The sequence below is a fragment of the Zonotrichia albicollis genome, chromosome 1 (assembly GCF_047830755.1).
Source record: "Zonotrichia albicollis isolate bZonAlb1 chromosome 1, bZonAlb1.hap1, whole genome shotgun sequence".
Taxonomy (NCBI): Eukaryota; Metazoa; Chordata; class Aves; order Passeriformes; family Passerellidae; genus Zonotrichia; species Zonotrichia albicollis.
This window is the reverse complement of record NC_133819.1, coordinates 48233775-48247457: the sequence shown is the minus strand read 5'-3', so window position 1 is coordinate 48247457 and position 13683 is coordinate 48233775. Positions and strand designations below refer to the sequence as shown.

Below are 13683 nucleotides of genomic sequence, written 5' to 3'. Positions count from 1 at the left end.
GTGGTGTGTTTCTTCATGTACCTCGGTGCTCCTGTGTGGTTTTCCATAAATGACTGTTTACATCTCCTTGAAACAAGAGAGCTCCTGCAGGCAGGGATGCCATCTCAGTCCCAAGAGAGTCAGAAGCTGCAACTCTTTCATCAAGTACAAGATCAGCACCCTCTTGCTGAGCAATGGGTCTTGTTCTCTGATTGTCAGTCTAATCAGAAAATCATTGGCTGATGAACAAGATGTTTCTGTACAATTTCTGTGACTCACTTTGTGTGACAACACATGGTCTTGACTTATCATGGATTTAGTATGTGTCTCCTCACTGACAGCTGAAAACAGTGTAATAAAGAAGGCATGAAGAAATTGTAGGGGGTTTTTTTTATGGTCTTTTGTAGCTTTGATATTTTTAAAAGGTATTTTTTTCATGATTTCTCTGGCTTTAGTTTTGTCTGGTATTAATTCTCTGTGCAACAATCACTGCAACAAGTGCTGCCCTCCTGTAGCTTTTCTGCAATGTTTTTGCCCATGTGCTTATGGATAAAGCAATTTTCAATTTCTTTCATAATTTTAACCCACATGTAGTTCTGCTCTGTATGCCAGATAACTGCTCTGTGGCTCATGGTGGCACTCAAAGCTCCACATTGGAATGTATGTGATAAAAGACAAGTACTGTAGTGTGTTTTTATGTTTAGGGTTGACACAAAAAAAGAGAGACATAGTTATGACAGTATGTGTTAGTGTTAAGAGTGTCATTGATTGAGTGAAGAAGAAGAGAATAAAGGGAGTAGGAGTGTGCCTTTGTTTCCTCCTAATGCTTCTGTTCCTTCTGTTTGTTTGCAGAGGGGTGCAACACCATCAATATGACCTTCCTCTGTGAGCAGGCACAAAGAACAGAGGAATCAAAAGGAAGACATGAATTCAGACCAGAGATGCCTCTTGTGCATCACCCTCTGCACTGTTGAGAAAGATATGCTCGAGTTAGGTGGGAACAGGCCACCCATAACAGCGGTGTAGTGTGACAGCAGTGAGCACACTCATTTGTGTGGTGAGAACCACCTATAGCTTTCCATCCAACTAACTCAGGAAGTCAGGGATACAAATGGGATTTTGGTTTTGGTCTGCTTGCCTGCTCTGTTTATGCAGAACTCCATGCAAAGAACAACAATGGAAGATACACTCAGCAGTTTGATATTCTTTGCTCCAGAATGTCTGAAGATTTTCCCAGTCTCCATTAGATTCATTAAAAATGAATGGGATGACTAAATGGCTTAAAATTTTACACGATCCTTTGATGTGGAAGCAATTATTAATGTCTATAATTATATCCAGGATTACTTGGGTCCTGCAAATGGCATTCAAATCAACATTTTAAACTGTTTTCCAGGGTATGTCATTATATAATTCATAGTAAGGAATAGTACCCTACAATCTGAGCTCCATATTATTGTCCTTCCAGAATTTATTTCTCAGACCTTCCATCTGAAGAGTGATAATTTTTTATTTTAATCTGTTTTAAAAGTGCATTTCAAGATCTCAGCAAGGGACTAGGTATTGAATAGAGCTTCTCTCTATCACTTTAATGTGAGTCTTTGATGTAACAACACTGGGATCAATGCTTAATCCATTATCCTCTGAATTAGAGGACCATAGTGAGATCTACACATCTGCTCTCCCATTGTCTTTTCTGCCCACAGCCTACCCACTGTGGGGCAGAGTGGGAAAGAGAGGAAGCCTTGGTGCTGTGCAAGTTCACTCCATGCCACCCAGAGCTGGTGCTGGTGCATGCAGCCCCATGGCACCCAGGCAGGGCAAGCAGAGCAGGCTCAGTGCCAGCCAGCAGCCCGGGGCAACCAGCTGTGATGGGCACACAGCTTCAACATCACACCAGGAAGCCAAGTCAGTGGGCCAGGTTTATTTCAGCAAGGTAAAAATGTCAGGCAATACACAGGCAAGGCCATCAAGGCATGATTGGTTGAATGGCTGAGATAATGTATGTAATTTTCCTTTTTCTTCCCTATACTCAGACACCATTATTAGATAGACTCAGATAGAGCAGCAGACTCACAAGGAAGGTCAGATGACTCTGATCTTTACCAGGCAGGTCACCTTGGGAGCATTGGTCAGTGAGAATAAGGCAGCAACACAGGACATTTCTTCAAGGAACAAATTTTTTATTTAGCCCCAGGAGTACAGTAAGGGAGAAACAGTGTACTTGTTGCACCACCTGCAATTTTGCCAGTTTTTCTAAAGGCTTTGTTAGATTCAACTTTAAAATATCTCCCTTTCTACTTCATCTCTGGGATACTAAACTCTATGTCTACCTGCTGCCTTTGAAAATCATCGGCTGATCAAACTATTTTTTGAATAGGAGTGGGCATGGTAACTCCAGAGGAAGCCTTCAGACCAGGATTTTCAGATTTTGGGACTTGCTGCTAGACCCTGGAAACCTTACACTTTTTAAAAGAGGCAGAAATTAACCTGAAACCATAGGAGTTTTCAACAAAGTTGTTTTATGGAAATGTCAAGGCAAAAATGTTTATTCAGGATTGACAGAGTAGGCGTAAGTTTTTTCATTCAAAGAAATGTCATAATCTGAGGTATTAGTAGCATTACTTTGTAAGTGTACTTTATTATCCTCCCAAGTCAAGCTTTAATCTGTTTGAATCCAGGGATCATAGCACTTTCTGTAGCAAAGATTGCCAGACTAAAAATTATGGGAACTTACAGGGCTATGAAGGAGGAAGTGTAGCCTTGTGTGACTCCTAGGAGTCTGGGGTGGGAGAAATCTGGCCTCAAACTGCTGGGATGCAGCAAACGACTGTGAGGGCTTCAACAGAGGGGTTAGAGACCTTCTGCAGTGAGCAGAGCAGGAAGAATGAATCCTTAAAAAGAACTTGTAAATCATGAAGATAAAACAGAGATTCCCAAAACAGATGTGATTCCCACAGAATTTAATCTGTCTAATGGAGAAAAGATATACTTCAGAACAAGTTTGTATACACATATAGAAGCATATGCAGAGCTGATAAAGTAAGTTTTTAAGTTCAGTAAGTTTGTTCTGGTTCTGTTTTTTATGCGTGTAAATGGAAAAAATATGGCATCTGATAACAAAATCAACAGACAACTGAAAGTGACCAGACATCAAAGGTTTTTGAAGGCTAATAAAGTATTTCCCTGTCCTGGAGAGGGTCTGATCTTGCCCCTCAACTGAATTCCAGATCCAGTTATGGAAGAACAGCAACTTTTTTGGCTACAATGGACCTAAGAGATAACAGATCCAGTCCTGATGGGAGAGTGACATAAAGCAGAAGTTTTGAATACTGTTCTGCTCTCATTCACTCTAAATAATTATCACAATTCAGAGCTCCTTGTGGATTTGGAATCACACAAGTAAAGATGAAGCTGTGTTAAATATTAGCTTTCACATAATTTAATTTAATATGTACTTTGTATAAATTATACAAAGGGAGGTTGCACCAGATGACCCACTGTGGTCTCTTCCAATCTGAAGTATTCCAATCTGTGAATACTTCTCATTCGAGTAAAGTTTATGTCCTTCAATCTAAAACCACTAGTACAAATATCCTGTAAAAGAATTTGAAGCTCTTCCCTTCAGTATCACAATTTTCAGAAGAAGTTAGACCTTCAGAGGAGAGTACTTATGGGCCACAATTGATTGTGGTTATTGAGACACTTTGAGGAAAAAATTACAAAGGAATGGATACTTGTGCTGTAATTGCTAGAGAAGGACAGCTAAGGAAAATCTTAATGGAGCTTCAGGGCATGACTCCTAGGTCAAGACTAGAGTGAGAGTCAAGTGTGTCTGCTTTCTAGAGAGAAGATAAAAAGAGTAGCTTGTGAAAGTGGAATCTTACTGGCCTGCAAAAGCCAAACAATGCTGCAGACTAATAGAGGCACACCATAAACTCACCAGTCTTCCTAGCTCAGGAAAATCCCATCACAGTTTTACTTCTCTCAATAGCCGGTATTGACACTACAGTCCACTACAGCTGGACTTCCTGGTAGCTCACAGTTCAGTGTGCTATTCCTGCTATGAAGCACAACATATCCAGGCAGCACATTGTTGTTAAAGCTAAAAAAACCTCGTTGTATAGGAGCAGTTTATGGTCTTTATCAAGGTCGTAGTTTTGGATGTAATACACTCTGAATACATGATGAGGCATAAAGCAGACTAATGTTACCAAGATGAAGAAGAAACTCTTTGCCTGAGCCCTGAATTCCACGTGAGAGTTGACATCAGGCCAGTACTTCACGGCCACTCTGTAGATGACAGTCAGCTGGATGGCGGTGAGCACGGCACACACTGCCACCAGCACCCCAGCCAGGCAGTAGTTGGTGATCACCATGTGCGCCTCCCGCAGCTCCCTGTGGAACTGGAAGCACTCGCGGGGCCGGTGCGTCGTGGAGGTGCCGTAGTAGGAGAGCAGGACGGGCGTGACCACCAGCGCTCCCAGCAGCCAGGCAGCTGCCACCCAGGCCGCCGTGTAGCACTTGCGCAGCTCCAGGCGCAGCAGGCGTGCCATGATGATGGCCGCGTACACGGCGAAGGTGGCGTACATGTGCAGGTAGATGATGGCGCTCGCCAGCCGGCACGCAAACCGCCCGAACCTCCACTCCCCCAGAAGGTAGTAGCTGAGGCGGAAGGGGATGCTGAGGAGCATGAAGCTGTGCAGCACCAGCAGGCTGATGATCATGATGGTCATCACGGATTGGGATCTCCTGCGGAACAGCTGCTGGGACATCATGATGACCCCGAGGGTGCCGCCAGCCAGGTTGACGATGTACAGGACTATCAGAATAGCGTGGGGTTGCTCTGAGGAGTGCAGCACGGTGTCATTGGAGGAATGGTTCTGTTGGGTTATGCAGCTGTTAAGCATCCTCATAAGCTTCTCTTTCAAAGGTTACTGAAAAGGAAAAATAGGAGCAAAAGATTTCTCTTTGTTATTTCCTTTATTGTTAACTGGAATATCACAGATTCCTAAAGAGACACTACTGAATTGTATCTGAAATTACCTTATCCCACATAGTTTACAGCCTTATAACTCTTATGAACCTTTGCATGACAGCAATAACCCATGCCTCTCAGGATTTAAACTACATTTTACATAATTATGAATGAGATTTACTAAACTGCATTCTAGGATTTTTTAAAAAATATTTGCCTCTAGATTCAGCCATTTGTAATAATGAAGACACTGTTTGTTTGTAAATTGTGCAAGTTTTATCTGCACTCATAAAGCTTAAATTGAAGGTGGGAAAATACTGAAATATGAAGGTGTCGTACCTATCATGTGTGGATAATCTGTGATGACACCTGATCCATCTTTTTAGCACCTTGCTGGATGGGTACAAAATATACATAAATAGCAACGGTTTGTTTCTAGACACACGGAGCAAATTGAAAGTAAAGGTTTGTAGATGAAAATTCAATTTCTTCTTCCTTCATCTGTAAGTATTTTTTGCTACAGAATTTTACCTGAGATACTCTGCTATGAAAAGTGATGAAAAAGTGAAAATTAATTTGGGAATGGTGTTCTGAAAGATGTAATTCTTTTGGCACTTTTTGAACATAGCCACATACAGCTGCGTTCTTATTTAGACTTAACTCAGAATGCAGACTTGTATAGAGATTTCTGTTCAAATATACGGGGATAGCTCATGGGGTAGATAAATAGTTTGCTAATGAAATTCATCCTTACCTTACATAGAGTTTTGAAGGAACAAAGTAAGAGCTAAAAAATTATTTCTTAAAAAATGTAGCGTCTTCTCTGTCTGATTCCTTTGAAGTTTCAAATCAGTAGACTTGTTTTAATCAGCAGTTCTTAATTCTTTGCACTTATCTTTAAAGTGATAGACTGCAACTGTAAAACATTTTCAGAGAAACTTCTTATTTATGAAGCATCAGGCAAAACATCTTTAGAAAGCCAAGATCGATATAAACCTTTCTGTTCACCTGCTTTTAAAATTCATGACCTTAAAGTATTTAAATGCTTAAAATTGTTTCCCCACCTAATATTCCCAAGACAAGCACAAGAAATTTCCCAGAAACTTTGCTACACCAAAAGTTTTATAAAGGAACTCATTTTCCAAAGTATATTGTTAATATTTCAAATTGGCTTTGAAAATGTACAAGTTTTAGTTGCTCTAGATAGCATAATTACAGTTTAATTACAGCACTTTATATCACTTTGAAATAGATTATGATTTTTTTTTTGCTATTTATAGCAATAAAATATTTGCATTTTACCTTATAATCTCTTCTTTTTGTGGCTCCACCCTGAAATGTGTCATTTCATGAAGCTGTAGCATATGGCATACATAAGCAGAGTGCAAAAGACAGCCTTTGACCTGTTTGACCAAGAAGGACTGAGAGTTTTCTCAGCTCACACACAGGAAGGAGCAAGCCTTCCTTTTGCTCCTCTGTGATAGCAATCTCATATGTGCAACGTCTAATGCTCTTTTCATCATGCAGGGGGAACCACAGAAAAGTTGCTGATCTGTCAGAGACCATCATTGTGCTGGGACTTGTAGAACAGATCAAGTCAGGACTTCCTCCAACCACAATTTGTTTAGTCAAGTTTCAGGCAGGCAGTGATTCCCTGAGCCATACAACTACCACAAGGTACCAGGTTTTGCTGCTGAAAAAGTGAGAAGTGCTTCTGATCAAGGAGAGAAATGTGCACCTGAGCAAATGATTTTTGCCTTACACATCCACTTTCCCCCTGAACTTGCTTTATGTTTAATAACTAAGCTAAATGTTCCAGAATAACAAAGTGTTTAGCAGAGTTAACAGGGCATTTCACTCTAACATGTTATTAGACCATCAAGAATTCAGAGGTGATTTCTCACTGTTTAAATATTATACATAAAACAATCTGTAGGCATCTATGAAAAGCCACTTAAGAGTTCCTGCTCTTAAAAAAAAAGACATAGAGAAGACAGTGGGCCTTGAAAATTATTTTTGAACCCAAGGCATAAATGCAGACCCCAAAACATATTGCTAGTACATGGCAGCTCACTAAAAAGAGGAAGACTTTGAGTCACATCTCTTGTAGAGGTATTTAAAAGCATATTCTTGACCAAAAATTAAACAGGAAAATGTTAGTCTGTGACAGTGCTCACAGGGGTCTTAGGATGGGGGAAGAAACGAGGATCTGACTCCATGTTTCAGAAGGCTTGATTTATTGTTTTATGATATATATTATATTAAAACTATACTAAAAGAATAGAAGAAAGGATTTCATCAGAAGGCTAGCTAAGAATAGAATAAGAAGGAATGAATAGCAAAGGCTTGTGGCTCGGACTCTCTGTCCGAGCCAGCTGACTGTGACTGGCCATTAATTAGAAACAACCAACATGGGCCAATCACAGATCCACCTGTTGCATTCCACAGCAGCAGATAATCAATATTTACATTTTGTTCCTGAGGCCTCTCAGCTTCTCAGGAGGAAAAATCCTAAGGAAAAGGATTTTTCATGAAAGATATCTGTGACATTAGTCCTGTTTATTTTTCAACTAAAGTTCTAGACTTCAATTGGAATTATCCCTACTCAAACATGATAGGCAACACATAAGGTTTTGTGAGCAAACAATAACATAAAACCAATATTGCAGCGGAGTTGAGCTAGCATTGCTCCTGCCATCAGTCAGCCACCTTCTGCTGTGGATGAGAGGATGGATCCCTTTGAGAGGCATGTCTCCTACTAAGAACAGTGTTAGGAAGAGCAAGATGTGAAAGAGAGCTACCAGAACTAAATAAATACAAAACCTCAAAAAAGTAAAAAAGTTGGAGAGAGAAACAGGAAGGTCTGTGAGGATGAGCAAGGATGTGGAAACAGCAGTCTGTGAGACATTCTTAGGATAAACCCTGAAAGCTTTGAAAGAGCAGTTTCCATTTCATTCAGACCACGGTTCAGAACAGAAGGGATGCCCATTTGGATGCTGCATATTTTAGTGGGCTTGGAATAAAAGAAATGTGTGGTTGTTCTGTTAGAGCACTGATGGAGGGCATACACCTGGGCAATGGTACTCACCAGCTGTGGTTCCAGCATCACCCAATCCCACATAAGGACAGTGATGCTGGTTGGATGGCAAAATGATAGCCGGGTCTGCAGAAATGTACAGGAAAGTAGAGAACAGCCTGGATGTCAGACACTGATGGTTTCCATGTGTTAGAATGATCATGAAACTACAGCCACAGCCTCTGGGTGAAGCAGGGAAATGGCTGCTGCCTTGTCCACAGAGCTTGAAGGAATCCGTAAACCTTGAACCACCTCGTAATAAAATCGGAAGAGACACCAAGAAATTGCATTCCTCAAGTAGCTGGTTTGTGACAGCCAGCACTCCAAACAGAGCTGAATCAGACTCTAAGATCAGGAACTTGGTGCACTCTGTAACCTTCTTGAGTCCAGTCTGAGTTCTTTGGATGTAAAGTCAGGCCAAAACCCAGCAAAGATGTTGTGCAGATAATTCTCTTGTCACCTTGGGGACAGTGCTGTTGGCTGGCACCAAAACTGTTGAAGGTCAGAAACTGAACTTCTCCACTGATGTTTTCATACCTCTCAGTCTCCTGTTCCTTGAAACATTCCTTGAAACTTGTATGTTAATGCTGCTCAGTGTGCTAACCTTGTATCTTCATGTTCTTCTGTTAAATAAATAAAAAATAATTTAAAAATCAGGCAACTCAACCCTGTAATCTAGGTTTAGTTTTTAGGTTAGCTTGTTACTTGAGTACAAGAGAAAATTTAGTCAGCACATAGCTTGCCTAGACCAGTGGTGAGAATAAAGATTGAAAGAGAAATGTATTTATACACAGCAGAGATCCAGGTCAAGACTAGAATTACAAATAGATTTTAAGGAAGGAAGGGACTGGGCGTATCTGGTTCAACACTGCGGTAAACAGAAGGCAAAGAAGAAGAGTGGAGGTTTCAATTAATGAGATGGAAAAATGAAACAGAGGAAGAAGAAGTAGCAGCTTGAGAGAAGAGAAACAAGGCCTGTTGTGTGTTTGGAGATGGGAACACAAATCTCTGTGGAAGTGTCACTGCTGGTGCCCACGCATGCGTGTAGCAGACTTCCTCTAAGCAGGGACTAGGTCCACAGTAGAAGTCCAACTTCTCTATTTCATGCCTGCAGGATTTCTTCTGCTACCTGCATCAATCTACAAAAATATTGTCTCTTCTGGTCAGTATAATAGCAACCAAGGCCTCACATTTGGTTTCAAGAGATGCTTTCTGTCTTTGAACAGCCATAAAACTGTCCTGTTTTTTGTGACTGGATAGATTTTCAGTTTTAGCTGCTTCCAAATTAGGGTAATAACTGCTGATAATTCAAATTATTTACTAATATTAATCCTCTATAGCTAGCTGCTTACAAGATCTGAGCTACACATAGGTATAAACAATGGTAAAATAGGGAACACCTGTGTGTGTTATGCTTTAACATACTGCTTTTTCTGGGATGGTAGGTGAAATCACAGTTCTTGCTGTCTCACTCCCACTTTGCCAGATATGAGTCACAGGTACTGGATAGTAAGAAAATCATACTCCATAGTTAGGGAACATACAGCATAATCCCTTTAATTTGCCAATCCCACCCACCCATGCATCATGAATAATTTACTAACTTCAGCCAGAAAATGGTCAACAAGTTTAGCAGAACTTTTCAGATTCTTGGACTACTCTTCTAATTACTTGATTGCAGGTTTCCTGAGAGATTTCTCATGCATTGCCAGGATGGAAGAGGCTGTCTGGACTCCCTGTTTATTAGAAATCATAATATATAGTTGCCTTAGTCATATCTATTAAGTATGTCTCAAAAGTAGACAATATACTTTGTATAAATTGAAGTAATATGTAATGGATTTCTGTGGAGGAATTTGGCAGAGTATATCACAGGCAGGCTATGACTTACCTTTTAAAACAAAGCTGGTATTTATTTGGTTTGGTGCAAAGAGAAGAGATTTATTACTATGAATTCAGGAACTTGTCATTATTCTCCTGTCCTGGTATATACCAGTTTAGAAGTAAGTTAGAAGAGTTATTAAATAGCTTTGTCCCACTGTTTGGTCTAATTGCCCTCCAACACCTGTAGTGACAATTAATGTTGTTGCTTTAGTTTACTCCAGAAAATTGATATTATTATCTGTAAAGCAACTTGGGAACAGCTGCAGAAAACCACACGTAAGTCAAGGATCTGGCACCAACAGCATAAATTTTTCCTTAGCCCAAATGTTTTTCTTTCTGCTTGACCATGCTGCTATTGACTGTCCTTTTCAAGCTTCACACTGCTTCAGTCTCACAGCCTTTCTCAAAAGTCTGTGTTTCAAGGAACAGCCCCACATAATGCTGCTATACCTGGTTTCTCATGTTCTGCTTGATAAATAATGCCACAGCCACAGAGTCTGAATTCTTTCCTGATACTTTGACACAGAATCAACAAGCCTCTTCAGGAATTAGATCCCTGAAACTAATTCTTGCTTGACAAAGAGCTGGGGAAGGATTAATCTTTATTAAACTAAAAAGCAATTAGAAAGGATGCACATAAGCCAATTAACTCATGCAGTTAATAAGAAGGATGTGAAGATGCTGGAGCAAGTCCAGAGGAGGCCACGAAATGATCAGAGGGGTGGAACACCTCTCCTATGAAAACAGGCTGAGCGAGTTGGGGTTGCTCATCCAGAGAGCAGAATGCTCTGGGGAGACCTTAGAGAACTCTCCAGTACATAAAGGGGCCCTACAGGAAAGATGGAGAGGGACATTTCACAAGGACATGTAGGGGTAGGATAAGGGTAATGGTAATGGCTTTGAAGTGAAAGAGGAGAGATTTAGATCAGATAGGAAGAAAAAATTCTTTACTGTGAGGGTGGTGAGGCACTGAACAGGTTGCACAGAGAAGCTGTGGATACCCCATTCCTGGAGATGTTCAAGATATTGATGGAAGAGCCTTTGAGTAATGTAGTCTAGAGGAAGGTGATCCTGCTCATGTCAGGGATGCTTGGTGGTATTTGAGGTCCCTTCCAGACCAAGGCATTCTATGATTCTATGATCAGGTTTTATATTTGTTTGGTTTTTTTTTTTTTTTTTTTTTTTCACAAATTCACATTGATACTTAACTCTCCAAGATCTTAAAACTGTGTGTTTGTGGCCAAATTTCACAAAAATGAGCCTTAGTTTTACTGATGCAAATTTCCCATTTTTCTGAAAGAAAAGCAAATGCTTATGTTCTGAATAGAGTTGCAGAGAGAGCACTAGAGCACAAGGATGAGGACTCTAAATACTAAAAATGATTGAATTTGTCAGCAAATTAGCTTATAATTTAGATGAGTCTGGTATCTAGAGGCCTGTCATACCAATTTCATCAAAATACGCATCCATAAGGGCGAAAAAAAGGATTTTGAACTATTGAGAATTTGAAGTATCCAATATCAGCTCTATAGGAATGAAACCTGTGAGCAAATCAGAAAAAAAGAATTAGCTTTTATTCTTGTGAGTGTTGGGTGGTAGGGAGTGGGAATGAATATCAATAGTGTGAATTCTAAGACACAAAGGAAATTAAATATATTAAATATGAGTACAAAACAGAACGTCTAGAGCACCTCCAAAAAATAGTGATGTTTCATTCTCTTCTCAGGGGTACAAAATGGACTGGTTGTGAAAGGAGAAGGTATTTTAATTCCTATCACTAAAAAGAGAACTGAATACAATAGCCATGCTGCAAGCCATCAGACTTTTCCGATTTAATTTCCTGTATATATATAGATATCCAAAGATGCCTAAAGAAGCAAAAGTGAGTTTGAAATTTGAACATTTTGGCCAGTGGATGCCTCCATAGAAGTTTTTTTCCTTCAAGGCCCTTGAGGAAAAGACAGGGTTAGTCCCACAAACAGAGGAAACTCCAAAGCTGATGCCATTGGGCGCTGGACAGAGCCCTGTATTTACAAAAACTGATGCTCTCACCTTCAAAGACCCTTGTCCATAGGATGACTGCCATTTGCAGAGGAAAATGCAGCAGAGAAAAAAGCAGGTCTGCAGCACTCAGTAACAGAAGTGGCTTAAAGCCCTGTGCAGACAGGAATAATCTGAATCTTAATCTCTTAGAAAGAGACTTCCACCATATATTTCAAGTATACTTCCTTCCAATCCCTGCCTTGGAAAAGGTTCTGTTGACTCCTTCAATGATGCCAGTGGAAGCCAGGAATGAACCTCTGTGCTGGCAAGTCCATTATCCATGGTTCCAGCAGAGCAATGTAATTTCTGCTGCCTTTTTTGCCCGTTGGGAAATCTCTATGCTTCCATTATGCGCACTGTTTACAGGAGTGAAATGCAATGAATGCTGTGTCTATGTCTGTTTATAGCCCATACTCTCAGCACATGGCAAAGAGAATATGTACAACCAGCAAAAATGCTCTCATGATAAATTGATCATGATCCTAAGTGCCATCAAACTGTCTACACAGATCCATCCAATAGCTTTCACTATTTCTTTGTTTCCTCAGTTCAAGGATTTGAGCAATTACTGTAATTGTAAGAATATTTCTACCCTAAAGCATAGATGGGCCATGCAGCTAATTAACATATTTTAACCTAACTGTCAAAATGGAATATGTGATAGGTTCCAATTGAACTGTATATCAGAGTCCTGTTGAATTTATCTTTCCATTATAACAAAAATAGATTGTAGAACAAAAGAATAGGATGGAGGGGAATGTTTAAAATGAAGTGATTAGCTTAATTGCTTTTTATTCAACCACCAGTAGTTCCTAGAAATGAAGGATGAGAGAAGCCATTTATTTATTTATTTAACTAGTTATTTAACTCAGGACTGAGAGAGAGAAAAAATTGCCTTAAGTATGATTAATAGTAATTTGATCTAAAAAGTAGATGACAATCAGGGAGGAAGTTTAGCTACACATTTCAAATTTCATAGACCTTTGTGCTTCAATTGTATATTTTCACTGTACAAAATAGCAGAAATAATTGTAGTAGAAATAAGCATCTTTAAGCACATTATATCTAGCTATAACCCTAAAGGCTTAATTAATCAAAAAATTCAAAATTTGGTTTCTTTCTATGAGAAAGCATAAACTGTCAAAAATAAATCCAGGGATTATGTTCTCAGTTCAAAGGAGGACATTGAAAGGACCAATTAATTTTCTTCTTACTTTTTTTTTCCACTAAGCATGCTTTTAGGCAAGACTGTCAAAACATTGTTAGCCAGCATAAACCGGTTGCTACCTATGAGAGGATAAAGATTAATTAATTCAGATGTTGTTTTTTAGATCCTCCTGATATTTCAAAATCCTCCTGATTAAAGAATGAATAAATAACAGGCTTTTCCTCTTTGAGCCTTAGGAATGTTTTTTGCTTTGCAAGTTCAAATTTAACAAATTGAATAAAAATAAGATTGTATTAGAATCCAATTTTATTTTCAAAACTAAAGCTCTTAAACCACAAGTCTAAGGAATTTTACAATCTTTTAACTCCTTCTTTAAAAATATGCCTTAAATTCTGTCTGGTAGCTAAGCTACTCCCTCATTTCTCCAGAGGGGTGGGAATGAGAACTGGAAGGGCAAAAGAGAGAAGAAAACTTTTGGGTCAAGATAAAGGCAACTTAATAAGTGGAGAGGGATAAAGGGAGACATAAATTAAGCCATGCAAAACCAGTCATCAC

The 13683-nt window shown here is 39.6% G+C and overlaps 1 protein-coding gene across 1 annotated transcript; it reads right to left on the bottom strand.

Annotated features, from left to right (window-relative positions):
- Positions 1–2116: 2116 nt before the first annotated feature.
- On the bottom strand, positions 2117–5865 carry LOC102074346 (putative G-protein coupled receptor 141). The gene is made up of 2 exons (XM_074528236.1): positions 5712–5865; positions 2117–4916 (listed from the first exon to the last, which is right to left on the bottom strand). Exon 2 carries the CDS (start codon positions 4893–4895, stop codon positions 4026–4028), a length of 870 nt encoding a protein of 289 aa, XP_074384337.1. The 5' UTR covers positions 4896–4916; positions 5712–5865; the 3' UTR covers positions 2117–4025.
- Positions 5866–13683: the final 7818 nt, after the last annotated feature.